This window comes from Panicum virgatum, chromosome 4N (genome assembly GCF_016808335.1).
Source record: "Panicum virgatum strain AP13 chromosome 4N, P.virgatum_v5, whole genome shotgun sequence".
Classification (NCBI taxonomy): Eukaryota; Viridiplantae; Streptophyta; class Magnoliopsida; order Poales; family Poaceae; genus Panicum; species Panicum virgatum.
The window spans coordinates 50,508,572-50,535,900 of NC_053148.1; the positions used below are offsets into that span (position 1 = coordinate 50,508,572).

The 27,329-nt window shown below is 46.4% G+C and overlaps 1 protein-coding gene across 1 annotated transcript in view; it reads left to right on the plus strand.

The window, feature by feature from the left end:
* The first annotated feature begins 828 nt into the window (after positions 1 to 828).
* The window catches only part of LOC120668957 (phosphatidylinositol 4-phosphate 5-kinase 9-like), a 40,210-nt gene continuing 13,709 nt past the window's right edge, over positions 829 to 27,329 (plus strand). Inside the window, exons 1-5 of the mRNA XM_039948785.1 lie at positions 829 to 2,123; positions 2,967 to 3,134; positions 3,520 to 3,685; positions 5,404 to 5,514; positions 5,876 to 6,063. Of these exons, the coding sequence (XP_039804719.1) occupies positions 868 to 2,123; positions 2,967 to 3,134; positions 3,520 to 3,685; positions 5,404 to 5,514; positions 5,876 to 6,063 (1,889 nt within the window). The 5' untranslated portion in view covers positions 829 to 867. The remainder of the gene's footprint in view (positions 2,124 to 2,966; positions 3,135 to 3,519; positions 3,686 to 5,403; positions 5,515 to 5,875; positions 6,064 to 27,329) is intronic.

The following is a 27,329-nucleotide window of genomic DNA, read 5'->3' on the forward strand; positions in this document are numbered from 1 at the left end:
GTTCGGTGACTACTCCATCTATCTTTTGCAAAGACAAGAAATAAAGCTGCATCCCGGTCCAGGATTAAATTAAATTCAATTAATTAAATGCTAGGTAGTACTATTGTGTAACGCATGCATGTGGGATGATGACGATATATTATATATTATATTGTTTAAACAAATTAAAGATGCTACCACAGAGCTGCATATATACGATTGGCTAGGCTAGATCTGCCCTTGCTGCTCCTGCTCCGGTCCAGGATTGATGCTACCACCCCCACGCCAAGCCAGGCCATCTATCATCCATCGTCGTCGTCCAAGCTAGGTACGATCTGCTTCTTCTTCTTCTTCAATTTATTATCACTGTCATTGCCGCCATTAATATAATCTTCCAATCAGGGTTAATCCAATCCACTTGACAGGAAATCTGCCCAAATTATATATACTACATATATTGATAGATACAGAAGAGAATTTCTTTTTATCGGTGTCTAATAAAAGTTTCTCTTTTTTTCTGAAGAAATGTGTCTAAAAGTTACTGAAAGGCTTATATAACTCTCTCTAAAAGTAATCCATTAATCTACCTCGTCTCATTGCTTCAACATCAACCGACAAGTGAATAAAAAAAAATCAACAGACCAGGCGTGCCCAGTTTCAGTTCTGCGCTCTTCTCTGCATGCTCTTGATGTGTTTACCTTTTCTTCTCTGGGTCTGGGGGATCGGATCAGATCTTTCGTTACTATACTCTCTGATTTTGACGCATTTTATCACTACCAAAGTCATGAATACGGAGACACCACATCTTGCAAGCGTAATCTCCATCATCTTGTGTGCAGCCTGTTTTTGTATATTTCTTCTTGCCTCGGCCCCTGCTGAGCCGTATGCATGACGGCCCCTTTGCCTCTTGTCGATGATGAGCATGAGCTTCGACTTGGAGTTGGTATCTCGCGCCCTGAAACAACCGAGGCTGCCTCGAATCTTCACAAGGGGTTCTTGCCTGCTCTGCCCAACTGTCAACATTCACATGCTTCTAAAACAAATTCTGCCTCTAGAGTTGGAGAGCTTATACTACCCAATGGGGATATTTATCGTGGCACATTACTAGGCAACACGCCAGATGGCTCAGGCTGTTATTTCTGGTCCGATGGTTGCGCTTATGAGGGTGAGTGGAGGGGAGGCCTCAGGCATGGGCAAGGAAAGACGCTATGGCCGACAGGGGCCAGCTACGAGGGTGACTACTCTGGCGGCTACATTTATGGTGAAGGAACATATATTGGGCAAAACAACTTGACTTACAAGGGAGGCTGGAAGTTGAATCTTAAGCATGGCCTTGGTTTACAGACATATCCCAATGGGGACATATTTGAAGGTTCTTGGATGCAGGGAGAAATACAAGGACATGGCAGGTATACCTGGGCGAATGGGAACACTTATGTTGGCACGATGAAAAACGGGGTCATGTCAGGCAAAGGAATTTTCACATGGAAGAATGGAGACTCATTTGAAGGCAAATGGTTAGATGGTGTCATGCATGGTCATGGAGTCTATACATGGAAGGACTCTGGCTACTATGTAGGAACATGGACAAGGGGGGTGAAGGATGGAAAAGGCGCATTCTATCCAAAATGTCGTGAAATTCTGGTTCCCCATGAGCTATACATGGATGCTTTAAGAAAGAGAGGTGCGCTGCCTGGTGTTGGAATTCTGAATCATGATTCACGTATCCTTCACTCCTCCTCATTCGACATGGCAGATGTGATGGCTAGCGGAAATCAGGACTCTGCAGGTGTTTCATCTATTAGAAGCTTGACTTTTGAGAAAACTCGCTCAAAAAATGTATCACTGGAAAGACGGTGGAGTCTTGGAGCGGCTATTGAAAAATTCATTGGTCGTGAAACACATGAAACTGCAATTCAGAGCTGTGAAAACAGGGATGATTCCAACTTCCCTATACAGGAGAGGGAATACATGCAAGGTGTTCTTATCAGCGAGGTTGTGGTGGGCAGAAGCTTCTCAAATTCATTCAGAAAAGTGTCACGTCGCCAGAAGAAAGTGGTGAAGGATATCAAGAAGCCTGGTCAAACAATAATTAAAGGACATAGGAGCTATGATCTAATGCTCAGCCTGCAGCTTGGAATCAGGTAATGCAAGGTTATTTTTCACTGAAAATTTGAATATTATTCGCTATATTTTGTTGAATATTCGATAGTGATTACCATATGCAAAGTTCTAGCATGTCATAGTTAAGTTACCTACTGTTGTACTTGCTGTATCTGCCTTCATTTGCCCAAATAGTTATGAATTTTCGTCTTTTCAGTGAATAAAATGTTAAGGATGCCTCCTTGCACAAGTTATTATCTGTCATCAAAAGTAACTGTAGAGCATAATTGACAGGTTGGGTAATTATCTACTGATGGAGAACTAGGTCTTTCCATCTGATAGTCCTTAGACCCATATTTTTTACTTAAGATTAGCAGTGGTGAAGTGGGACTGGGAGGCTTACAAGTTACATATGGAATACCAACTTGATAGCTGATCAGTAGGCTTATAGCTTCAGACATTTTAATTACAAGCTTTAACAAAGTAAGTGCTACATGATATAACTGGGTCAATTATCTTGTCATGTTGCACAACAGAATATAGTGGAAGGACAGTAGATTCTTTGTTGTTCTGGAAGTGTAAAGATCTTCATAATAGGATTTTTTATACACAATTTATTATAGGGAGTAGGAATGATGGTTAAGCATATAATTGATTATAAAACACTAATGGAAGCTCCAAGTCTTAGAAAATTTCATTATTATGAACATTCTGCAGTTCTTTTTCTCAACGGTGTAGAAAATGTGGTAGTATGCTCTAATTTATTATTTTATTTCATATCAACAGGACATTGTCTTGTTGAAATATCCAACTGTTGTCTTGTTGAAATATCCAACTGAATGATTTTGGTCATCGCTGAATGTTACGATTGTGATTGTACTCAGGTATACAGTTGGAAAGATTACGCTGATTCAGAGGCGTGAAGTGCGAGCTTCTGATTATGGTCCCAGAGCAAGTTTCTGGATGAACTTCCCTAAAAATGGATCACGGCTTACTCCTTCTCATCATGCTGATGATTTTAAATGGAAAGACTACTGCCCAATGGTTTTCAGGTTTGTTGCATGGTGTCCCAATTTTCATTCGCTAAGACTATATTTATGATCACTATAAGTTCTTCTATTGTAATCTGTAGAGGCTTCATGTTCTTCTCACTGAAGTTGCTTAGGTTCACAACCTTGACAAAGGAAACTGGACATATGGTCAAGGGTGTCATGCATATGCAATAGTTTGAAGGGTTTGATGCTCTTTTGAGTCTTATCCTGTAATCTTGTTACTTTTAATGCGCTGAAAAAACTATTAAATTACGAACCTTCCACTGCTGTAACTATTTATTTAGGATCACAACAATGAGAGATTTTCCTTATTTGGCACCTGACAAATGACTCTACCTGCGCTTTTTGTGTTTCTGAACATAATAAAGTCTACTTGTTTGTGCAGAAATTTGAGGGAGATGTTCAAGATTGATGCAGCAGACTATATGATTTCCATTTGTGGAAGCGATGCACTTAGGGAGTTATCATCCCCTGGAAAGAGTGGAAGTGTCTTCTTTCTATCACAGGATGATCGATTTATGATCAAGACTCTACGGAAGTCTGAAGTGCAGGTTTCATGTCATTTCAATGATTTTAGAAGTTTACTGGACATCAATGCTTTCCGCAAAATTTTCTTATCCCAAAATATACTACCATATCCTATGTTATGGATCTGGATCGGGATGGCCCTGGATCCAAGGAGCGCGGCCTCGCAACGGCGGCGGCCGCACTCCAAGGGCAGGGATAATAGGTACTAGATCTAATCTATTCTCAGGCTATCCTTGATGACTCCATAACCTCTCCTTAAATAGACTACTACCCTAGGCGTGCTACAGTAGCCGCTGCTGCTACAGTATACGCCGCTACAGTACTGGTCCGTCTACTGTAGCCCGCCGGCCATAAGTCTACCTGTGAGTCTGTGACATTTCACCCCTCCTTTTTAAGCAGCTCGTCCTCGAGCTGCAGATTGGGCGGTCACAACTCGACTCAACTAACCAACTAAGACACAATACTCAGCCTTTTACATCTCGACGGAGTATTTTATTGACAACTAAAACAATGAATAAACTAAAAACCTTTATCTGTGGGGGTGGCGTGATGCTTGTTTCTCCTGGATCCCATGGAAAACCAGCAAACTTGCCAACAGCCATCCAGAGCCAAGGCCAAGACCAAGAACGTACGAATCTACCAACATGGAGCAGAACGATGACTGGCGGCTCCGTACGGATGGTTGTCAGAGCGGCTCCACCCGTGATTGCCCTTCTGCGCAGAATGACATCCTGCTGCTCCGAGTAGATGGCCAGCGGCACCGCAAGCACGAGTCCTCCGACGATGTTGTCCCTACATGGAACAACGGCCAACGGCTCCCAGCAGATGGCCATCGGCGTGCTGATTTGAAGGAGCGGCGCCGCCACCTCCGACTGATGGAGACATGTACAATCTGTTCACTTGCTCCCGCGTGGAAGCCGCGCCCGCTGCCGTGCGAGGAATCCAAGTGCCACAGCCTGTAGCCGCACCGCCGCCTTGTCGCGTAGCAAGTTCTCCTTCAACTTCAAGAGTAAGGCTTTGAGCTTTGTGCAGCCTTCCAGCATGTCGGCGCACAAATCCTCCGATGGATCACCGGCAGCAGAAGCCATGGAATCAGATCGAAACCAGAGCTAACTGATACCAATTGTTATGGATCTGGATCGGGATGGGCCTGGACCCAAGGAGCGCGGCCTCGTAAAGGCGGCGGCCGCACTCCAAGGGCAGGGATAATAGATACTAGATCTAATCTATTCTAAGCATATCCTTGATGACTCCCTAACCTCTCCTTAAATAGACTACTAACCCTAGGCGTGCTACAGTAGCCGCTGCTACTACAGTAACATAGCGCTACTACTACAGTACCTGCCGCTACAGCACTGGACCGGCTACTGTAGCCCGCCCGCCCATAAGTCTGCCCGTGACATCCTATGAATAATTTTTTGAAAGTATATCCTATTACATTATGATTGTGGGTTGGTAAAATGTATAGATCATGTGGTTTTGGTAAACAGAAGTGGGACCAGGCATAGAGACAATGGTTCCATCTTTTTAAACTATAGCAATCGTAAAGAGTTCAAAATATTCAATGATCCAGAGTTTTTAGCTTATCTGGCTTGGTACTCGATTTGTGTGACAAAAATATAACATGGCCTTTTTGTTGCTCATTTTATTGTTATATGGAGTTATATTTTAAACCTTTATGTGTTTCACTTTGTTGATACTTGGATCAAAACAGTTCTAAATTGTCAAAAGTTTCTTGCAGGTTCTTCTACGAATGCTTCCAGAGTATTATTACCATGTCCGTACCTATGAGAACACACTGATAACTAAGTTTTTTGGCCTCCACAGGGTTAAACCGTCCAGCGGTCAAAAGGTTATTACATTGCAGACAGCTTGACTTATTGTTTATGCTTCCTTCCTACTTCACGTGATACATAAGAGTAGAAGTTTAATGATTTGTGCACACAATTTTCTATAAAAAGAAAAATAAACTTTGACCATTGCTGTACATAAAGTCTATGAGATTTTAATGAAAAGTGTTTTCATGATATAATAATTTTTCCTTTCTTTTGGTTGCTATAATATTCCTGATGAAAAGTGATGCTCAAGGTCATATCTGCAACCATTCCTTGTCTAATGTTTCATATTTTTTACATTGGGAATGTTGTACATATGGTTTTAATTGTAGCCATTTATCCTAAAGTGATGCTTTCTGTTGTCGTTTGTGTTTGCAGTTCCATTTTGTAGTGATGGGAAACATGTTTTGCACCGAACTTAGAATTCACAGGAGGTTTGACTTGAAAGGTTCATCCTTAGGCCGTTCAACGGACAAAATTAAAATTGATGAGAACACAACACTGAAAGACTTGGATCTGAATTATTCATTTTATGTCGATCCTTCTTGGCGGGAGACTCTGCTTAAGTAAGCAACTTGTAACCTAGTCATAGATTGTGTCATAAAGGGTATCTTACGATTTCTTTTGTTGAATTACGACTTTGTACCTGTTATATGAATATTTTTGCATCATAATTCATTGAAAAAATATACCTCAAATTAGTAACTATTCTACCAGTAGGTACATCATTTTTTTTTGAAACTGTACAGCGGGGGCGACCCCCACTGTGGTATTATATATTATATAGGAAAGAGAAAAAGAACTATACAAAGCAAAGCTCCCAGGTACACGAAGTGCCCAAAAGGGAAAGAAAACTCAAAAGAACAACTAAAGAAAAGAACTAAATTTGCACAAGGTTGATCCAGTTAAGGAACTCCTGTCTATTGCTATCCTTGATCCTATGAGCTTGGAGCCTTGCTTCATCCACAAAGTCTGCTGTCCAATTTCTCACTGATGGCCTTCTCCCTTCAAAAATAGCACTTTTTCTTTGTTTCCATAGGTGCCAAGAAGGCAAGAAACTATTATAAAAACCTCCATAAATAACCAGTGACTAAAATCCTGCTTAGCTTTTTTCATCATTTGAAAGAAATTCATGTTTCTTCTCCATTCAATACCGATTGTCTGCCAGCATGATTTACTGAAGTTGCAAGAGAAGAGGTGGAAAGCAGTTTCCTCTGAATTATACAGAGCACACAGTTGTAGTTGTTGCCTTCTATGCTATAATTCCTCCTCCTAAGTAGATTCCTAGTGTTCAATCTATCCATCATAAGAAGCCATGTGAATGACCTAAGCTTGTTGCTGCATCTCGAATCCCAGATCCATAAGAAAGGAGGTGGTGGTTTGATGTTTCTGAAAGGGAGGTTGTTTTTTTTTTTGAATGAGTAAGTTCCTGAGCCCCAGATATATTGCCAGCAGTCCCTTTCATCTCCTCCAACTTGTAGTCATTGAATAATCTCCTGAAGATCTTGGTATTCTTGGAATGCCTCAAATGAAAGGGGTATTAGAAATTGTTCCTGAATGTCATTGTTTTGTAGGAACTTGGCAGCTGAAATTCCTTTGTTTCTTGCAAAGCTGCATAGTCTTAGAAATAACTCCTTTAGTAGCCTATTATTCCAAGTATCTTCCCAGAAGAGGACACTCTGTCCATTTCCCATAGTGCAGGTAGCAATTCCCCTAAAAAGATCACATAGCTTCAGAATGTCCTTCCACCAGAAGGAACCCATTTCATTTACTGCATGAGGGACTTCACCACTACTGTAGTAGGTTTCCCAGATCAAGTTAACCCAGGGGATATCCCTCTTGTTATAAAATTTGTCCAGGTGCTTCAATAGCAGTGCATTGTTCTGACTTCTTAAGTTGATTACTCCCAGTCCACCTTTGTCTTTGGGCCTACAGATTTTCTTGAGGGCAACCAATGGTCTTTTCCTATCATTTACATCGGATCCCCTCCACAGGCAATCTCTTCTTGCTCTATCCAAATTATTCACTTCACCAATGAGGAGTTTCAAAGTACACATGGTGTAGGTGGGCAAAGCTGAGAGGGCAGCTTTTGTCAACTCCACTTTCCCAGCAAATCCAAGAAAAGTTGAAGTAGCATTCAGCCTTCTTTCCATCGGATTTATCAAGGGAGCAAAGTCGACAATCCTGGGCCTAGTAGTGCTCAGTGGAAGCCCTAGGTAGGTGAAAGGAAGTGCTCCCAATCGACACCCAAAGGCAGCAGCTAGTGCATGTGCTTGCACATGAAGGGTATTTAGAGGAACCAGGCATGATTTTTGGAAGTTAACTCTTAGCCCAGTAGAGGAAGAAAATTCTTCCAGAATCCCTCTGAGGTGTAGTAGCTCCTCCTGTGATGCTTTCATGATTAAGATGGTGTCATCTGCATATTGAATGACTGGGAAGTCATTGCATGAGTTGGATGGGATTGGAAGACTGAGGAAGCCCTGACTATGTGCCTTGTTGATGATGTGTTGGAGAAGGTCTGCAGCAGTCACAAAAAGTAGAGGAGAGAGGGGATCACCCTGCCTGACACCCCTTTTGCAGTGAAAATCTCTCCTAGGGGAATCAGACCTAACTCATCCAATGTTATCAGGTTTATCAAAGAAGAAATGCAGCAATGGTCCTTTGCGGGGGCTCGAGGAGTTTCCCACCTCCTCGCCCTGGCAGTTCCAGCCACTTAGGGGTGTTTTCTGGTCTAGTGTTTCTGGTCATGTCTGTTTTTGTAAGAGTCTCTTAACCTTGTTGCTAGGGTGGGTTGCAGGCCCTTCTGATCTGTAACATTTTGGGGATCATTACCCCCTTTTCTTCTTAATATATTGATGCGCAGCTCTCCTGCGCATTCGAGAAAAAAAATCTCTCCTTGGGACACCATTGAGAAGGATAGATGAAGAGCCTGATTCAAGTAGTCTCTGCACCCAGTTGCACCATTGCTGACTGAATCCCAGATGAGTAAGAATTGTGTGGATGGTGCTATGTTCAACTGTGTCAAAGGCTTTCTCGAAGTCTAACTTCAAGATCACAATTTCTCTTTTTGATTGTTGACATTGGTGAATATATTCAAAAGCCCGTGCCAGGCAATCCTGGATGGTCCTGGTCTTAATAAAACCATACTGGTTCTTGTGTATGATTGGTATGATCACCCTTTGTAGCCTGTCAGCCATGATCTTTATTATGAGCTTCAGAATTGAGTTGAGTAGAGATATTGGTCTAAAATCATTGACAGTGGTGGGGTTGTTGGTTTTTGGAACTAAGGTGATGAAGCTGTTGTTAATTGCCTTGAGATCAAGCTGTCCAGAGAAGAACTCATTGCAGAGTTCATAAACGTCTTTCTTGACAATATTCCAACATTTCTTGAAGAACAGCCCATTAAAGCCATCAGAGCCCGGTGATTTATCTATAGGCATATTTGATCCACTATTCTATCAATTTCTTCTCTTGTAACAGGGTCTGATAAGTGTTCTAGGTTGTCATACCTGTTAACGCAGAATTGGTCAACACACAAGCGCTAGAATGCGCAGGATCGCAACGATCGCAACCAGACAAAGACCCCGGCGACCGGTCAAACCGGTCGCGCCAACCGGTCAGACCGATTGGGCGCAGAGAGCTTCGCGAAGACCTAGAACCTCAAGCTCGGGAGGGACCCCGTTGGAGCTTGAAGATCTAGGGTTGTCTTGAGGTCGGCAGGCCACTCAAGACATCCTTGAACGCCGTCGAGACGAGCAAAGAACAGCACGAGGTTGGAAAAGTTAGGGTTTGGAGAAAAATAGGAAAAATGTAGATTGATTGATTCGATTGGGTAGAAGGACCTCAATCGGCCGTACCTTTATATTTATAGGCCGGGGAGGACGTACCCCTTCCAAATCGGGTTACAAACGGACTCTACAACTCATATCTAATCTGATTTGGATTACATAGGACCAGACCGGTCAGACCGGTCGGCCCGACCGGTCAGACCGGTCGGCCTTCGGCAGTGTCAATTTTTGCTGCCAACATATGCCCCCTGCTTTTTAGTGAGCTTTACAAAATAAAAAGCAAGTACCAAAAGCTAGCCTAGTTATATAAATTTGCACAGAAAATACAAGGCTAAAAATACCGCTAAGGACGATATTCTATACCGGCCGTCTTCATTTTCAAGCGTCTTGCCACACGCTGGGGTAGTATTTCTTCAAATATCTTCCATTAAGAGCCCTTGGAAGACGTTATCCTTACATCGTCTCCACCATATAAGAATTCTCGAAGATAACCTTGATGACCTTATACGGTCCTTCCCAACTTGGCGACCACTTGCCGAACTTATTGTTCTTTATCCCAAGAGGTAATATTGTCTTCCAAACCAGATCACCAACCTGAAAAGATTTTGCTCTTACCTTCTTGTTGTAAGCTCTAGCCACCCGAAGCTTGTCTTTCTCAATTTTTTTCAAAGCTTGCAACCGCTTGGCGCTTACTTTATCAATATTGTCCATCATCAAATCATAATAATCAACAGCAGAAAGATCATTTTATTTAGACAATCTATAAGCGTCCAGATTCACCTCAACAGGCAAAACGGCATCTTGACCATAAACAAGCTCAAAAGGAGTAACTTTAGTAGCACCATGTCTAGATATACGATGAGCCCACAATGCTTCAGATAATACCTCATGCCACATCCTGGGATTTTCTTCTATCTTATCTTGATGAGCTTTATCAAGATCTTATTACTAGACTCGGCCTGACCATTGGCCTGAGCATAGTAAGGAGATGTGTTGGTGTATATTGAGCCCATGTATAGAGGCCCATGTATAGAAACTTTATATCCCACCCTTCTAGGGTTTGGAGGAATACATGGCAATTATTCTCTCCAATATGGTATCCAGCCTTCCTCCCTCCCTCTAGTAGCCATCGGCGGCCCTACCCGAACGCACCACTGCCGCCGCCGGCGCCGCCGCCACCGGCGCCATGGCAGGCCGGCCACCGGCCACCGGTGCCGCTCCCCTCTCTCTCTTCCTTCCTGTAACACCCGGTTTATAAAAAGACATAAACCGAGCAATCATATACGTGCCAGGATCAAGTCACACTATATACAACAGAATGAATAATATATCACAGCACATATCACGTAAAAGATATAATAAAGCGAGTACGAATGTTATTTATTACATTAATGACAAAATATCTGATACAGCGGAAGCGTAAAACATATACGAGAAACTCTCGGAAGCAGGGCGCCACAGGGACGTCGACTGGGAGACGAATGCCTAGAACTCCCTCGCGTCGGCAGGAACTGAGCAGCAGTAGAGTATCCCCAAAAAGGACAAGAGGAAAAAGAGTAGAGGAGGCAAGTGTGAGTACACAACTTGTACTCAACAAGTATAACACAAAATATGAGGCTCTAAGGTTGGCTGACTCAACTGTATTAGCTTTTAATCTTGGCAAAATTTTATTAAAGCTATTTACTACAAGTTGATGAGTTACCATACCCCAGATACATAGTAATTAATCAGAATTAATTATGATACTACTGAGAACCAAACCGAAACCACCAAGGTAACCCACTAATCAAAAGGAGGATCCGGGCCGCTCATGACCGTGAGTACGGCTAGTATACCAGTTTTACAGTCTGCAGAGGTTGCACATCTTTACCCACAAGTCGTGAGCTACGCTAGTTGTTCATCACACTTCCTTAGGTGAGATGACTAGCAAACTCACTACGAGGCCGTTACAAAGGACCACGTTGGTAAGGGGTAACCGCTAAGGATTCAGGCAATGCAACGATGGTGCCCACCTCAAGGGGGTACAAGATAACACAGACCAGCCTCGTAGTGCAGGGACCATTTGTTGACGCTTCTTAAAGCGCCAATTTACGTACCGCAAGCGCACGGATCGTGTAGCTTTTCCCTTAGAGTATTCCCCCAAGGTTTATCAATCCACGGAACAAGTGTATTACTATGCTTAACTAAGCACTAATGATGTTGGTAAAATATCTATATTGAGTGTATGAGTGTGAAATAGATCTAATCTAACCAATCTAATCTAATCTAGACTAGTGAGCAATGATAGATGTGTGCACAAGATATGAAGAGCATTTGTCCATAGGGTCTAGGATCACTAGAGATGTAATCGCCAAGCAACGAAGAACGGATCTAATCTACCAAAGGTGTGTTCCAAGATCAAAACCTTTCTCTCCCGCATACTGTCACTACACGAGGATAATCGGTAACGAATCAACAAGAACACGATAGTTGATGTAATCTAAGTAAACCATGCAAGAGCAAAGAAAACCCAAAGCCAAGTCGTGAACTATTAAGCATCAAAACATCATCAACAAGAATCGTGATAGATCAATCTCATAAAGGATTCGGCAATTACATCTCAAGATCTCCTTACAACCTCATGAACAAACGAGGACTTTACCCCATGAAGCTAAGCGAAGCGTAGTAGATCATGGTGGTGAAATCTCCGGCAAGGGATGGATCCCTTGCTGTCCTCCAACTTGCAGCGGCGCCGAGGGACGATGAGGCCTCCGGTGTCGCCTTTCTCTTGTGTCTAACTCGAATGTATCTCTGGATGCTCTTTTCTGCGATCCCTCTGTGGTTATATCTCTTTGACGGCGGCTTCGGGGTATTTATAAGCAGATATGGTCGGTGGTTTTGGTAAAACATAGATTAGGGTTGACGCATACTTCGTGCTGAAGAAAACCGAGATTGATTGGACTCCGAAAAGGGCTAGGCCGGCCCAAGGACTCCAGGCCGGCCGGCCTGGGCCTTTTCTGGCCCCTTTCGGTCCCATCTTTTGCGTGTTGAATCTTCCTTTTATTCCTCATTTTAGCCTAGTTGTAACCATGCGTCAAAACATCTCCGAAAATGTCCAAATTCCTGTCAAAATGCAACATGCTCCAAAATCCAGGACAAAATCGAAAACGGTCAAGTTCGGGTGCCAAGTGGCGGGTTAGTACATGAATCATCCCGAAGAATTTACCAAAACGACTCCTAATCATATAGTAAAATGGGTACTTAATGAGTGCCAACATTCCCCCCATGCTTAGCTTTTGCTCGTCCTCGAGCAAATCAAATCATCAAATCCTTCCATGGGTTGCTCAAGAGTTCTCGAACTACAAAATTTACTTATGCAAACAAGTCTAACAATATTTCTTCAAACAAAGGTCAGAGGAGCAGCGAGGATAATCATATCATGGGCGTTTAAAAACTCATCCAATATTACTCCACAACTCTTACCTTTAACCGGCAACTCGAATATCGACAACACTCGCTTTTCTTGCCATCCTTGGAGGTTTTTCTCTTTTTTTATTTAAGAAACAAAATACCCTGCAACAAAGGTTAGACCAAAAATTCTTGCACAAGTCCTTTCATGTCTCTCAATATAAGTGGCTATCCTATTTTTATTTGCAAACTCTCATCTCCCAAAAGTCTCTCAAGTATAAAGTGGGGCTATAGGTGAGGCTTAGCAAAGTATATACATATATTGTCAAATTAAGAAAACATTCTAATGATTGCTTACCTTCCGAGCCAACGATCATGAGAGTTTCTCCATAATGTAAAGGGTTCAAGGGTAAGAAGATTTAGAATGGTGGACATGTGCAAAGGCATACAAAAAGATTGACTTCAAGGCACAAGCATCGTCCTCGTTGTCGGATTGCACATGGTTGGAATTGAGGATATTGTTCTCAAACAACAAGGTGATATCTCTTTGCACTTCTCTAACCATAGAATCCCTTCATTTATTTTTTTCTTCTCTTCTCATACATTTTTTCTTTTCTCTTTCTTTTTTTCTCTCCCGAATTTTCTCTCTCTGTTCCGACCCTTTTCATAGGACACTTTCTATAAAACATAGATAGACAAATCTCCAAAGTGTCTCCCTAAATTTTTAGAGCCCGAACCGAGACCAGAGAGGCCTAGGCCGGCCGGCTCAAGAGGTGCAGGCCGGCCGGCCTGGGGCTTTCCCAGGTCGGATTCGGTCCATCTTTTGAATACTCCTTCCTTTCTTCATCCCAAAGTTATGTATTATACAAATCATGCGCAGAAACAAAACGTATCCTCACAATTGGGTTGTGGTCAAGGAAGATGATAATAAACAAGATAATCTCTGGTTCGGGTTTTGGAATCCGGTAGATTTCATGAGTTGTTCCAATGAGGAATTCTCATTACCGAATATTGACGTGGCTAGCAATTCAGAAATGAAAAATACGGACATGATCATTGCTCGAAATTAAAACTCCCAAGAGAAAGAAATCCTAACTCAACTCAATGTACATCCAATACTTATGGTAGAACGAATATAGCTTGTGGATGATAGGATTTTTACTCTCAACTTGCCAAGAACTTGATCAACCTTATGTTTGTAGGGGTTTTATTATTTTTATGAAATTAAAGTCCTCCAAATCATGCCTTACTCGCAAGCGTAATCAAAACCAAGTGCTAGATCAAAACTCAAGTGTGGGTATTAACATGAATGAATAATTTACTAAGCTCCACAAATACGAATTAATTTTCATGACAACGCTCGTGAACAATTGCTTTTAAAGAAAATAAAGTAAAACTGAATGCATAAATAAAAATGCATGATCCAACAAAAACAAAGACTCTTTTTATTTTGTTTTCATGACTCAACGCTAATTTAAGACTCACTCTCACACATGCGAAAAATAAAGCACACAACGCTAGACTATTACTCTCACACGACTATGACTCTCACACATGCGAAAAATAAAGCACACACACACGACGAACTTTCGAGTAAACAAAGACCAAAATTCAATCTACGAGTCGTCACACCTTCCCCCCATGCTTAGATTATGCGGCGTCCTCGTCGCAATGATATAAAAGACGGGTGTGACGCTCGTCGGTGTTCTCAACGGCACCTCGGGCAATTGCATCTTGGACGCCCTCCTCCTTGCTTTTGTAGATCTCCGACCATCCCGAATAACTTCCTTATGTTGCGGACAAGGAAGTTGTAGTCTCTCTCAACCAAGCTCTCGATGTCGTCCATCCTTCAATCCATTGCCTCGATTCGATCGTGACACCTATCGATGGTGGTGCGGAGATCCGCGATTTCATTGCGGCACTTGAAACAGCACCCGAAGTGATGGCCGCCGTGGTTGGGGCTGTCATCTTCGGGCTCGTCGTCGTCCTTCTTCTTCTTGCCGCTATCACCTCCGGAGGGGTCGTCTTCCTCCCTTCTCTCCTCTTCGGCCCACCCCGGCCAATCATCATCGTAGTCACGACCGGTGGCGCCCCATGAACCAGGGCTCATGATGCTCTTCCAATCGCTGTCCCCCGCATAATCCTTCGGCTCCGGGGTGTGCTCGATGTAGTTCTTTCTTTTGACTCCGAGGAGGCGCAAGGAACGCCTAGGCGCGGGTGGCTTTTTGTCTTGTCGCTTCTCGCCTTCGTCTTCGTCGCTGCTGATGACGACGACCACCCTTCGGGCTTTAGCTAGCTTCTTGTTGTACCATTGAAGGCCCTTCCCTCCGACGCTCATCCTTGCTTGAGTATTGAATTTCTTCGGAGAGGCTTTCGCTTCACATCACTTTGCTTCGACAAGGAGGGGCTGCGCACCGGTTGCCGAGATGGGGCTAGGCGTCTTTGGCGTGGGGGTGTCGGGCGTCCAACCCCTCTCCTCGATCTCCATTGCTGCAATCATGGCTCTTGTGCTCGCTGGACCGGCCATTGTCAAAGTCTCTCACGAGGTGGTGGTGTAGATTGAAAAGTATGAGAGAATAGATCTAACCCGCGCCTCTATTTATATCCCGAAAAGACTTGGACGAGAAGTCCAAAATCTCTTCGGTTTTGTCATGCGAAATCTATAAGGCACAGGTTTGAAATTTCCTTATCTCGAACCTACCAAAAATCGAGACCGAAACACACACGAAGTGGCTTAGGCCGGCCGGCCTAGGGGTGTTGGGCCGGCCGGCCCAGGGGTTTTTTCAGCCCCCTGGACTCTAACTTTTTTCGAGGTGCACACCAATAAATTAGAAGCCTATGTTTTACTCAAAGTTCGTCCAGAATAGAAATAAAACAATGAAAATAAAATCTAAAAGAGAATATTTACAAACTTACCTTGCTTAACATCGTTAGGCTTGACGTTCCGGTTCCTCATCCATGGTGTATATGTCAATGTAATGAAGGGGCACGACGTCGGGCTCCAAGAATACCTTTAGTCGCTGTCCGTTCACCACATATTGGTCGCCTTTCGCATCCATGATTGTCACCGCTCCCGTGGGTGAAACCGAGTGTACGACGTATGGTCCATCCCATTTGCTTTGTAATTTTCCTTTGCCAAAGAGTTTGAATCTTGAATTGTAGAGTAGGACCTTGTCTCCTTCTTTGAATTCCTTGTTTTGTAATCGTTTGTCGTACCACCTCTTCATCCTTTCTTTGTAAATTGATGCACTATTGTACGCTTTCAATCTTAACTCCTCCAATTCGCTTATTTGGATTCTCCTTTTAATTCCAGCGGCTTCCGCATCAAAGTTCATTTCCTTCATTGCCCAATACGCCTTATGTTCTAGCTCAACCGGCAAGTGGCATGTTTTTCCATAAACAAATTGATAAGGAGTCATACCAATCGGGGTTTTGTGTGCCGTACGATATGCCCATAGTGCATCATCTAGTCTCTTCGACCAATCTTTTCCTCCTTTTACCACAGTCTTCTTTAAGATATCCTTCAATTTCTTGTTCGAAGTTTCTGCTTGTCCATTTGTTTGGGGGTGATAAGCCGTGGACACTCTATGTTCAATTCCCAATTTCTTCAAGCATTTACCAAAGTCTTTGCCCGTGAAGTGTGTTCCTCCATCGCTTATCAAGATTCTCGGGATGCCATATCGACGGAAGATTACCGATTTAATCATGTTTATGGACTCCTCCGTTGATGCCTTCCGACATGGCATAGCTTCAACCCACTTTGAAACATAGTCCACCATCACCAATATATGCTCAAATCTATGTGAGTTCACGAATGGTCCCATGAAATCGATTCCCCAGACATCAAATAGATCTATTTGCAAATTGTAGTTCAATGGCATGGCATTCCTTTGCGAGATATTCCCCGTTCTTTGGTATTCCGGACAAGTCGAAACAAATCTTTTCGCATCTTCATGCATCTCGGGCCAATAGAATCCACTAGCCCATACCTTAACTTGAGTTCTAAAGTGCCCATAATGTCCTCCATATCCCGACGAGTGACACTTTCTTAGAACTTCTTCACGTTCCTCCCTCGGTATGCATCTTCTTAAGACCCCATCTTCTCCATATCTATATAAGTATGGTGGATCCCAATAGTATTTTCTTCTTTCCGCGGTCACTCTTTTCTTTGCATTCTTGTCCAAGTGATCCAGGGGCATCCCTTTTATTGCCCTTATTATTTCATTCATCCAACTATCTTTGTCGAGAATTCTATATAGGTGATCATCTCTCATTTGATCCTCGATAGGTTCTTTTCCATCATCTCCATGGTTCATCCTTGATAGGTGGTCGGCCACAACATTTTCTGCACCTTTCTTGTCCCTTATCTCCACATCGAATTCTTGTAGCAATAGGATCCATCGAATCAAGCGTGGTTTAGCATCTTTCTTAGACAAGAGATACTTGATTGCCGCATGGTCGGTATAAACTATCACCTTAGAGTTTACTATGTATGATCTGAATTTTTCGAAGGCGAATACCATGGCAAGCAATTCTTTCTCCGTTGTTGCATAATTAACTTGGGCTTCATTGAGAGTCTTGCTTGCGTAGTAGATAGCATTTACCTTCCCCTCTTTCCTTTGTCCAAGAACGGCTCCTACGGCGTAGTCGCTTGCATCACACATGATTTCAAAAGGTAGATTCCAATCCGGAGGTTGCATGATAGGAGCACTTATGAGGGATTGCTTGAGTGTTCGAAATGCGTGAAGACAATCACTATCGAAGATGTATTCCACATCTTTTTGGAGAAGTTGTGTCAATGGCTTGGTGATTTTTGAAAAATCCTTTATAAACCTTCTATAGAATCCGGCATGACCGAGGAAGCTCCTCAAAGACTTGATGTCCGTAGGTGGTGGCAACTTCTCCACGGTTTCTATTTTTGCTCTGTCCACCTCTATCCCTCTCTCGGAGATAACATGACCGAGAACAATTCCTTCTTTCACCATGAAATGACACTTCTCCCAATTAAGCACAAGATCAACCTCTCCACATCTTTTAAGAACTTTCTCCAAATTTCCCAAGCTATTATCAAAGCTAGTGCCATGCACCGAGAAATCATCCATGAATACCTCCATAATCTCTTCTATGAAATCTGAAAATATAGCCATCATGCACCTTTGAAAAGAAGCGGGCGCATTGCACAATCCAAAAGGCATCCTCCGATATGCAAAAGTTCCATACGGGCAAGTAAATGTGGTCTTATGTTGATCATCTGGATGAATAGGTATTTGGAAGAATCCCGAGTATCCATCAAGGTAGCAAAAGTGTGAATGCTTTGCCAACCTTTCTAGCATCTCGTCAATGAATGGTAGTGGAAAATGATCCTTCCTTGTTGCCTTATTCAATTTTCTATAATCGATGCACATCCTCCATCCCGTGATGGTTCTTTGTGGTATCAATTGCTCCTTCTCATTTTTCACAACCGTGAGTCCTCCTTTCTTCGGAACGCAATGCACGGGGCTTACCCATTCACTATGTGGCACGGGGTATATTATTCCGGCATTCAACAATTTGATAACCTCTTTCTTCACCACATCACGCATAGCATGGCTCAACCTTCTTTGATGTTCTACGACCGGCTTGTATTGCTCCTCGAGTTGTATACGATGTGTGCAAAAAGCGGGGCTAATACCTTTCAAGTCGTTAATCGAGTAGCCGATCACCTTTTTGTGCTTCTTCAATAAATTCAGCAACTTCTCCATCTCTTCCGGGCTCAATTCGTCGCTAATAATCACCGGAAAAGTCTTGCCGTCTCCCAAAAATTCATATTTCAATCCCTTGGGGAGTGGCTTCATCTCAACATCGGGCGCACCATCCTCTTCTTGATCTAACTCTCCAATGTCTTCAAAATTTTCTTCCTCCAAATTCCCGTGTTGCGGCTTCAACTCTTCCATTGTTTCCACTAGTTCTCCGTCTTGATCATCTTGAGCGTCTTCATTCTCCAAAGCGCGTTGGAGGGGATCCCTGAAAGAATCAATGGAACGAATGCTCTCTACCTCTTCGTTATCAAGAGGTAGAGGTGAAGCAAAAGACGGTTTTGAATGAAATTCAAATATGCGCTTCTCTCCATCAAGATCAAAAGTGACAATCCCTTTTCCAACATCTAGAACAACATTTACTAATTTGAGAAAGGGTTTTCCAAGAATTATGCTTTCATGCTCATCATCACTAGCATTAATCACAAAAAAGTCGGTAGAAATTTTTTTACCCGTTATAGCAACATTTAGATTTCTAAGCACTCCTAGCGGTTTGATAAGTCTACCATCTCCCATGATCAATTTAATGATTGTGGTATCTAGGTTCGATGTTTCGTTAAAAAGCTCAACATAAACTTTGGAACTCATCACACTAACATGGGCGCCAACGTCACATAAAACATTGCAACATTTTGTTCTGTCTATCATGCAATCAACACGAGGTGTGGGTGATGGATTACCTTCGCCTTGATCGCTTCCAATCGCATATACTTGGGCTATGTGTGCGTAGGGTGACGATTCCGAGTTCACTCCCAGGGTCCTTTTGATCTCCAGCACTTCGTCTAAGTCAATCTCTTCCTCTTTTTCTTCAAAAAGTTTCCGAATAATATCACCGGCCGATTCCTTGCCAAATGTATATCCCGTGTGATTATCCGGTGGGAAGTCTTCCGCTATCACCTTCGCCATTCCTCGCTGATTTGGATGCGGTCTTGCTTTGTCGAACAATCTTCCGAAGTCAATTGGTATCCAATCCATTTGCTCGAATTCCCTTAGCGATTTGGCGGTGCCCATGGTTCTTCCTTTCTTTTCTGGGTCGTCTTTTGTTGCACTCCGGATTGATGCTTCTTCATCGTGGTTTGTCTCTATGACTTTTCCATACTTCGGTTGTTCTTCCTTCACTTCCGATGCCTCTTTTCTGAAAATTCCAGCAAGCACCCGCACTTGAGATTCTTCCTCGGAGCTTGCCGAACATCGTTTTTCCCAATCTCTTCGCATGGCCGCACCCTTGCTGATTTTTTGTAGGAGTTGGGCGGCTTCCGTGAGTGTTTTCTCCATGAGATCTCCTCCTGCACACATTTGAACAAATTGCATGCACTCGGGGGTTAGGGAAAAATAAAAGGTATGCAAGAGTACTTCACCGGAAAATCCGAGCTTCGGTCCTTGTTCAATCAATCCATTGAATCTATCCCATGCTTGATCTATCCCTTCTTCTTCTCCTTGCGTGAAGTTGATCACTTGCTTCCGAATATGTTGAACCTTGCTTAACGGAAAGAACCGCTCGCAAAATTTCTTCATCAAGTCATCCCAATTTCATTTTACCTCGAAGGATGCAAGTGCAAACCATCTTCTCGCTTCTTCCGCAAGTGAGTATGGGAAAAGATTCCATCTAAACCAAGCTAGCGAAACTCCGTCTTGTTGTACCGTGTTGCATAGCATTGTGAACCACTTGATATGTCTATATGGGTTGTCCGTCTCATCTCCTCTAAAGGGGTTTGCCGCAGCCATCTTGATGATTTGAGGCTTGATCTCGTACTCGGTGGCTCGCAACACCGAATCTGATTTTTGCATGTCGAAGTCCTCCGATCGCGGGCTTGCATAATCCCTTAATGATTTTTCTCCTTCCTCCATGTGTTGAATGAGATGGCACATCTAGACAATCAAAACAAAAACAAGAAAACAAAAATTTTCTAGAGAAAAGGTTAGGTGTTAGTAACCAACAAAATTAATACAAAGTTAAACGTAGCAAAATCGCTTGTTCCCCGGCAACGACGCCAGAAAAGCTTGTTGACGCTTCTTAAAGCGCCAATTTACGTACCGCAAGCGCACAGATCGTGTAGCTTTTCTCTTAGAGTATTCCCCCTAGGTTTATCAATCCACGGAACAAGTGTATTACTATGCTTAACTAAGCACTAATGATGTTGGTAAAATATCTATATTGAGTGTATGAGTGTGAAATAGATCTAATCTAACCAATCTAATCTAATCTAGACTAGTGAGCAATGATAGATGTGTGCACAAGATATGAAGAGCATTTGTCCATAGGGTCTAGGATCACTAGAGATGTAATCGCCAAGCAACGAAGAACGGATCTAATCTACCAAAGGTGTGTTCCAAGATCAAAACCTTTCCCTCCCGCATACTGTCACTACACGAGGATAATCGGTAACGAATCAACAAGAACACGATAGTTGATGTAATCTAAGTAAACCATGCACGAGCAAAGCAAACCCAAAGCCAAGTCACGAACTATTAAGCATCAAAGCATCATCAACAAGAATCGTGATAGATCAATCTCATAAAGGATTCGGCAATTACAACTCAAGATCTCCTTACAACCCCATGAACAAACGAGGACTTTACCCCAAGAAGCTAAGCGAAGCGTAGTCGATCATGGTGGTGAAATCTCCGGCAAGGGATGGATCCCTTGCTGTCCTCCAACTTGCAGTGGCGCCGAGGGACGATGAGGCCTCCGGTGTCGTCTTTCTCTTGTGTCTAACTCGAATGTATCTCTAGATGCTCTTTTCTGCGATCTCTGCGATCCCTCTATGGTTATATCTCTTTGACGGCGGCTTCGGGGTATTTATAGGCAGATATGGTCGGTGGTTTTGGTAAAACATAGATTAGGGTTGACGCATACTTCGTGCTGAAGAAAACCGAGATTGATTGGACTCCGAAAAGGGCTAGGCCGGCCAGCCCAAGGACTCCAGGCCGGCCGGCGTGGGCCTTTTCTGGCCCCTTTCGGTCCCATCTTTTGTGTGTTGAATCTTCCTTTTATTCCTCATCTTAGCCTAGTTGTAACCATGTGTCAAAACATCTCCGAAAATGTCCAAATTCCTGTCAAAATGCAACATGCTCCAAAATCCAGGACAAAATCGAAAACGGTCAAGTTCGGGTGCCAAGTGGCGGGTTAGTACATGAATCATCCCGAAGAATTTACCAAAATGACTCCTAATCATATAGTAAAATGGGTACTTAAGGAGCGCCAACACCATTGAAGCTCGACCCCCCTCTTGCCCCGTCGGTAAGTTACTCCCGAACCAAAATGACCTAATTAGTAAGCCAAGACCGTCCCATTCCAGTCTTGTGGTTGCGCGGTTGTCCCAGGTTGTCGCTCTAATGACGTACGGTCCTTATGGAGAGTAGCTAGCACAAAACACAGTGCGAGCCCCCTAAACCAAGTTTCTAGAAAAACCAATTTTTAACGAGACGTGAGCCACTCAAACAGGCCACTACCAGAATTAAGTTGCATATACCATTAATGAAATTAATTAAAAGGGACCAAGCGCGGCACCTAGCACAACTAACCAAAATGCAACCCAAGGGATATATAAAGGATATAAAGTGGCTAGGAAAGTCCTTATAGGCATACAGTATTAAAATGTAGTATGAAAATGTAATTAAAGTGATAGGTGTTGTTCATGTTATACTTGCCTTCCTCAAACTGCTCCTACTGCTCAAACTGCTCAAAAGAAGGTGGCTGCTCCGGGTACTGGTACTGGTGCTCCTCCGGTAGCTCAACGTCTACTCACGAACACATGGCCAGAAACAAGGCAACAATATAAACATACATGCAAATAAGAGCAAACACTAAGAAACAGTACAACAATACATGAAAATTGCAAACAAAACTAAGCTAGAACTATTCTACGTGTTACAACGATCGCGTGGACATAAAGAACGCCTAAAACGGAGCTAGAACGTGAAAACTACGCTTAAAACAAGGTCCAGGGGCTTTTCTGCAAGAAAACTAAGTTTCTGGGGTCTTTCTGCAAAAACAAGGGACTAAAATATAATTAAACCTTAGATCTGTGGTCTAACTCACAAAAACACTAAGGCTGGATGGCGGGTTCAAAAATTGGAAAGCTCAAGGGCTGAAACGCTAAAAACAGGACTTAACTAGAAATACTTTTGAACGTGGGTAGACTGCGGGTTAATTACTGGAAACTGCAGTGGCTCTTTAGCAAAACTGACAGGCCGAACCGGTATCTGCAGATCTGATCCGTTGGATCGAGATCTCGCGGCTTAGATCAGATCCAAAGGCGATCTAATCACGCGCGTCCATTCCAGATCGGGCGGTCCAGGACCGATCCGATCGACGGCGGCGGCAGGGCTCGCCGGGACAGAGGTCCCGCGGCGGCGCCGTGCTAGGAACTCGCCGGAGTTCGCAAACTCGATGCTCCGAGGGTTGTTTCGACCGGGATTTGGGTCAGGCGTGATCTATACAGCATGCGTGATCCACCTGTGCGCTCATGTTGGGGAAACGGAGCCCGGGATGGTGTGCGCGGCAGCAGGGGCGGCTTTGCGCGGTGGCGCTCGCCGGTGTGTGGTGTTCCGGCCGCAGGGGTACACTATGGTCCTCGAATCCTAGCACAAAAGAAGGAGGACGATGGTACGGTGCTCACCGAGGCTTGGAACGGGCGGGGGCGTGACGCAGCGGCGGCCGGCGACGAGGATCCGCGGCGGTTCCAAGCTTGGCAGGTCGGTGGCGCACGGGGAGAGGCCGCGTGGTAGTGACGCGGGGTCATCCTGCGAAGCGACCAAGTGGGTCAAGAAGGCGTGAAGTTCACCGGTGGCAACGAATTGAGACCGCGGATAAGGTCACCTGCGGTGGTGTTGGCTCAATTCCAGCCACTGGGGAAGCGGTGGTCGAAATTGTCCGGCTCGGGGAGCTTCCTGACGTCGGGGCGAAGATGTCGCGGGGGTTGGCAGAGGCTAGGGTGTGGCGTAGCGGTGTGGCCACGGCGGCGCAACGCACGGGGCACGGCGGAGTGGAACAGGGCAGTGGTGCTGGGGTTCTGGGCGGCGGCCGCGGTGGTGTGGTGCGCACGGGAGGGTCACGGGGCCAAAATAAAAAGGGAAAGGCCGGTGATCCGGGCGTGCGCGCACTCGGGGAGGCTACGGCGATCACGGCCGTGATCTGCGCAGAGGGCGGATCGCGCAACGCCCGCGTGCATGATCCCTGGCTCTGGTGGCGAAACTTCTAGAAGGAGGGAGCTCGGATGAGGCTGGCCAGCGGGTCTTGCGAGGTTGGGTGGTCCACAGGGCAGCGGGGTGAGCGGAGCGGAGCTCACGGCGGAGCGGGCGGAAATAGAGGAGGGAGTCAGCGCGTGGAGAAGAAGGAAGGGGAAAGGAGAGGCGCCGACAAGTGGGTCCGGACGGCAGACCCAGAGCGAGGCGACGGGCGCATGGTTTGCGGGAGAGTGGCGCCGACAAGCGGGGCCCACCGGTCAGCCGCACGGGCGCGAACGCGGGCTGAGCCGGAGTAGGCTGAGGTGCGAATGTGGGCCAGAGCGGAAGCTGCTGCGGAGCGGGGTGCCGTGCGCGGCGATGCTGGGCCGAAGCGGAAGAGAGGAGCACGGGCCGCGCAGAAGGAAAAGAAAGGAGCTGGCTTGGGCTGCGAGGGGAAAAGGTGGGCTGCTAGGGAAGGAAAGGAAACGCGGGCTAGGCCGAGCGCTGGGAAGGGAAGGAGGAGGAAAAGGCTGGGAAAAGGGCCGGGCCGGGCCGCTTCGGGTTGCTGGGCTGGATTTCTTCTTTCCTTTTTCTTTCTCTTTTCTTTTCTATTTCTAATCATATCAAATCTATTTGAATTCAAATCGAATTTGAATTCAAACTCCTATGCACTCAAACAAATAAAACAATGCACCAGCATGAATGCACACACATTTTAGCCCTAAAATAAATTTTAATTACTTTAGGAAGCAAAAATAAATTATAAATGCAAGGCTAAACAAATTAAATCCTAGAAAATTAAATAAATCCAATTAAATTTATTATTAATTACTGAAATTTGAATTAGGGTGTTACACTTCCTTCCCCTCCCCTTCTCCTCCTCTGCTCCCGCGTGGGCGGATCTTGACGGCTGGGCCGATGCCGCCGTCTGCCCTGCTGGCACCACCGGCGCCGCCCCAGGCGCGGGGCCGGCCCCCGCTGCCGCCACCGTCGGCCCAGGCGCGGGCGCGGCCACTGCTGGCACCACTTCCGTCGCCCAGGTGCGTGGCCGGCCCCTACTGCCGGCGCCGCTGCCCCAGGCGCCTGCTCTGCTCCTGCACGGGCGGATCTGGCCGCCGCCGCCGCCGCTGCCTAGGGCACGCGCGCGGGCGCGGCCCCATACGCCGCCGCTCACGCCTCGCCGCCCCTGTCCCACGCGTGCCCCTGCCCGTGCAGCACTGCAGCCGCCGCCCTCTTGCACGCGGCGCAGCGCCCGCACGTGCTCCTGCACGGCCGGTGCCGGCATCGCCCGGCCTCGCGCGACGCACGCGCCACCGCTACGTTGGCGCTTCCTCCTAGTGGCCCCGCGCGCCGTTGTCGCCCTAGGCTGCCGACCTTGGCCGCGTGCGCCGGCCGCCGCGGAACCTACGCCGACGCCGTAGCCGCCCAGGATGGGCAGGGCGCGGGGGCCACAGCTGCCGCCGCCGCCGTCGCTGCCCTGGACGGGGGCGCGGGCGGCCCAGGAGCGAGCGCCGCGCACAACGAGGGCACCGCCGCGGCCGCCCTGGACGCCACCGCGACCGCCGCCGCCCTCCGCGCCGGTGTAGCCGCCGCCCTCCGTGGGTAGCAGGCCGATGCCTCGGCACTCCTCGCCGCCAAGTCCGAGTTTTCGGTGGCTCAGGAGCAGGTCCGTGCGGCGGCCCTCGCTTGGGAGCGTGAGTGCTCCGCGGCTGAAGCTCTCACTCATTGGGTCACCGAGGCGGAACAGTACCTCATTGTCTCCTCCGGCAACTAGCCTGTCGTCCTCTTCCCCGAGCACGGTGCTTCGTCCTACCACCAGACTCTGCCCTCTGGATCTGGAACCCGGATCGACCCGCCCGACCTCCTCCTTGGTGCTCCTCTCACCGGCCAGACCGGGGGTGGGGGAGGCCGCGGGGGGGGGGGGGGTGGTAGTGCTGCTGACGGCACTACTCCGGCTCCGGGTTGTATTGGTGGAGGCCGTCGAAACACTCCGGACCCGACTCCGGCTCCCACTCCTGCTCCTGCCCCTGGAGGTTCGCCCTGGCCATCCTTCAGTGCCCCATGGTCAGGGCGCATCCCGATGTGGCCATTTTAGGGTCAGGGGGGCTAGTTCTTAGCCCCAGCCGGCAGCCATGTTCGCCGGTGCTGCTCCCCTGTTTGCGCCTTTCTGGACCCCGCCCACTCAGCACAGCCAGCAGCCGACCTGGCCTGGGGCGGACGCCGCCGGTCAGCACCAAGTGGATCGCTGACTCGGGTGTCTCTTTCCACACCACCCTGATGCTGATATCCTCTCCTCTGTCCGACCCCCACACCCCTCTTGTCCTTCTTCCATCATGGTTGGCGATGGGTCTTGCCTTCCTGTCACCGCCGTCGGTTCTACTCCTGATTTTTTTCGTCTTCCCAATGTCCTTGTTGCTCCTCGGATGGTTCATAACCTTCTTTCTATTCGTCAGTTTACAGCTGACAACTCTTGTTCCATCGAGTTTGACTCTTCTAGCCTCACTGTAAAGGATTCGGCCTCCTAGTGTCCGCTCCTCCGGTGTGACAGCACGACGCCCCTTTACACCATTCGCCTTCCGTCTTCCACTGCACCACTCTCGCCTTCTACGTCTGCCGATTTTGCCGCGACACCGTCTTCCACCACCTGGCACCGCCGTCTTGGTCACCCTGGCCGCGATGTTCTGGCTCAGCTTAGTCGTAGTGCCGATGTTCCTAGTACTAGGGCTCCTGCTGAGTACCTCTGCCATGCATGCCGGCTTGGTCATCATGTTTGGCTTCCTTTTTCCTCTTCTTCTTCGCATGCGACACATGCCTTTGACCTTATTCACTGTGACCTGTGGACCTCTCCTGTTCTCAGCCTCTCTGCATACAAATACTATCTGGTGGTGGTCGATGATTTCTCACACGACTCTTGGACTTTTCCTTTGCGTGCCAAGTCTGAGACCTTCCCCACTCTCCTCCACTTCTTTGAATGGGTGTCCACTCAGTTCGGCCTCACCATTAAGGCCGTCTAGTGTGACAACGGGCGTGAGTTCGACAACTCCACCTCCCGTTCTTTCTTCCACTCTCGGGGTGTTCAGCTGCGTATGTCTTGTCCATATACCTCTCCCTAGAACGGCAAGGCTGAGCGGATGATTCGCACGATGAACGACGTCGTGCACACCCTTCTGATCCAGGCCTCTCTGCCCCCGCGCTTCTGGGCCGAGAGCCTCCACACCGCCACCTACTTGATTAACCACCTTCCGTCCACTGCTTCTCCTGCTCCCACTCCACACCACGCTCTCTTCAGTACCCCTCCTCGTTACGACCACCTTCGGGTCTTCGGGTGTGCATGTTACCCTAACATCTCCGCCACTGCTCCTCACAAGCTGGCGCCTCGCTCGACTTGTGTGTTTCTTGGTTACTCCCCTGACCACAAGGGGTACCGATGCCTTGACCTCACCTCTCGCCGCGTCCTGATCTCCCGACACGTCGTGTTTGACGAGTCGGATTTCCCCTACTCCAACTTCTCCACACCTTCTCCAGACCCCGAGTTGGAGTTCCTGTTTCCGACTGAACCAGTGGTTCAGCCACCTTTACCTGTCTGCCCTTTCCCTGCAGGTTTTCCCAGCACATCGGCACCGCTTCCGGCTCCCGCAGTCGTGCCACGTGCAGCCCCGGTTCCCGATTTCGTGCCACGCGCAGCCCCGGTGC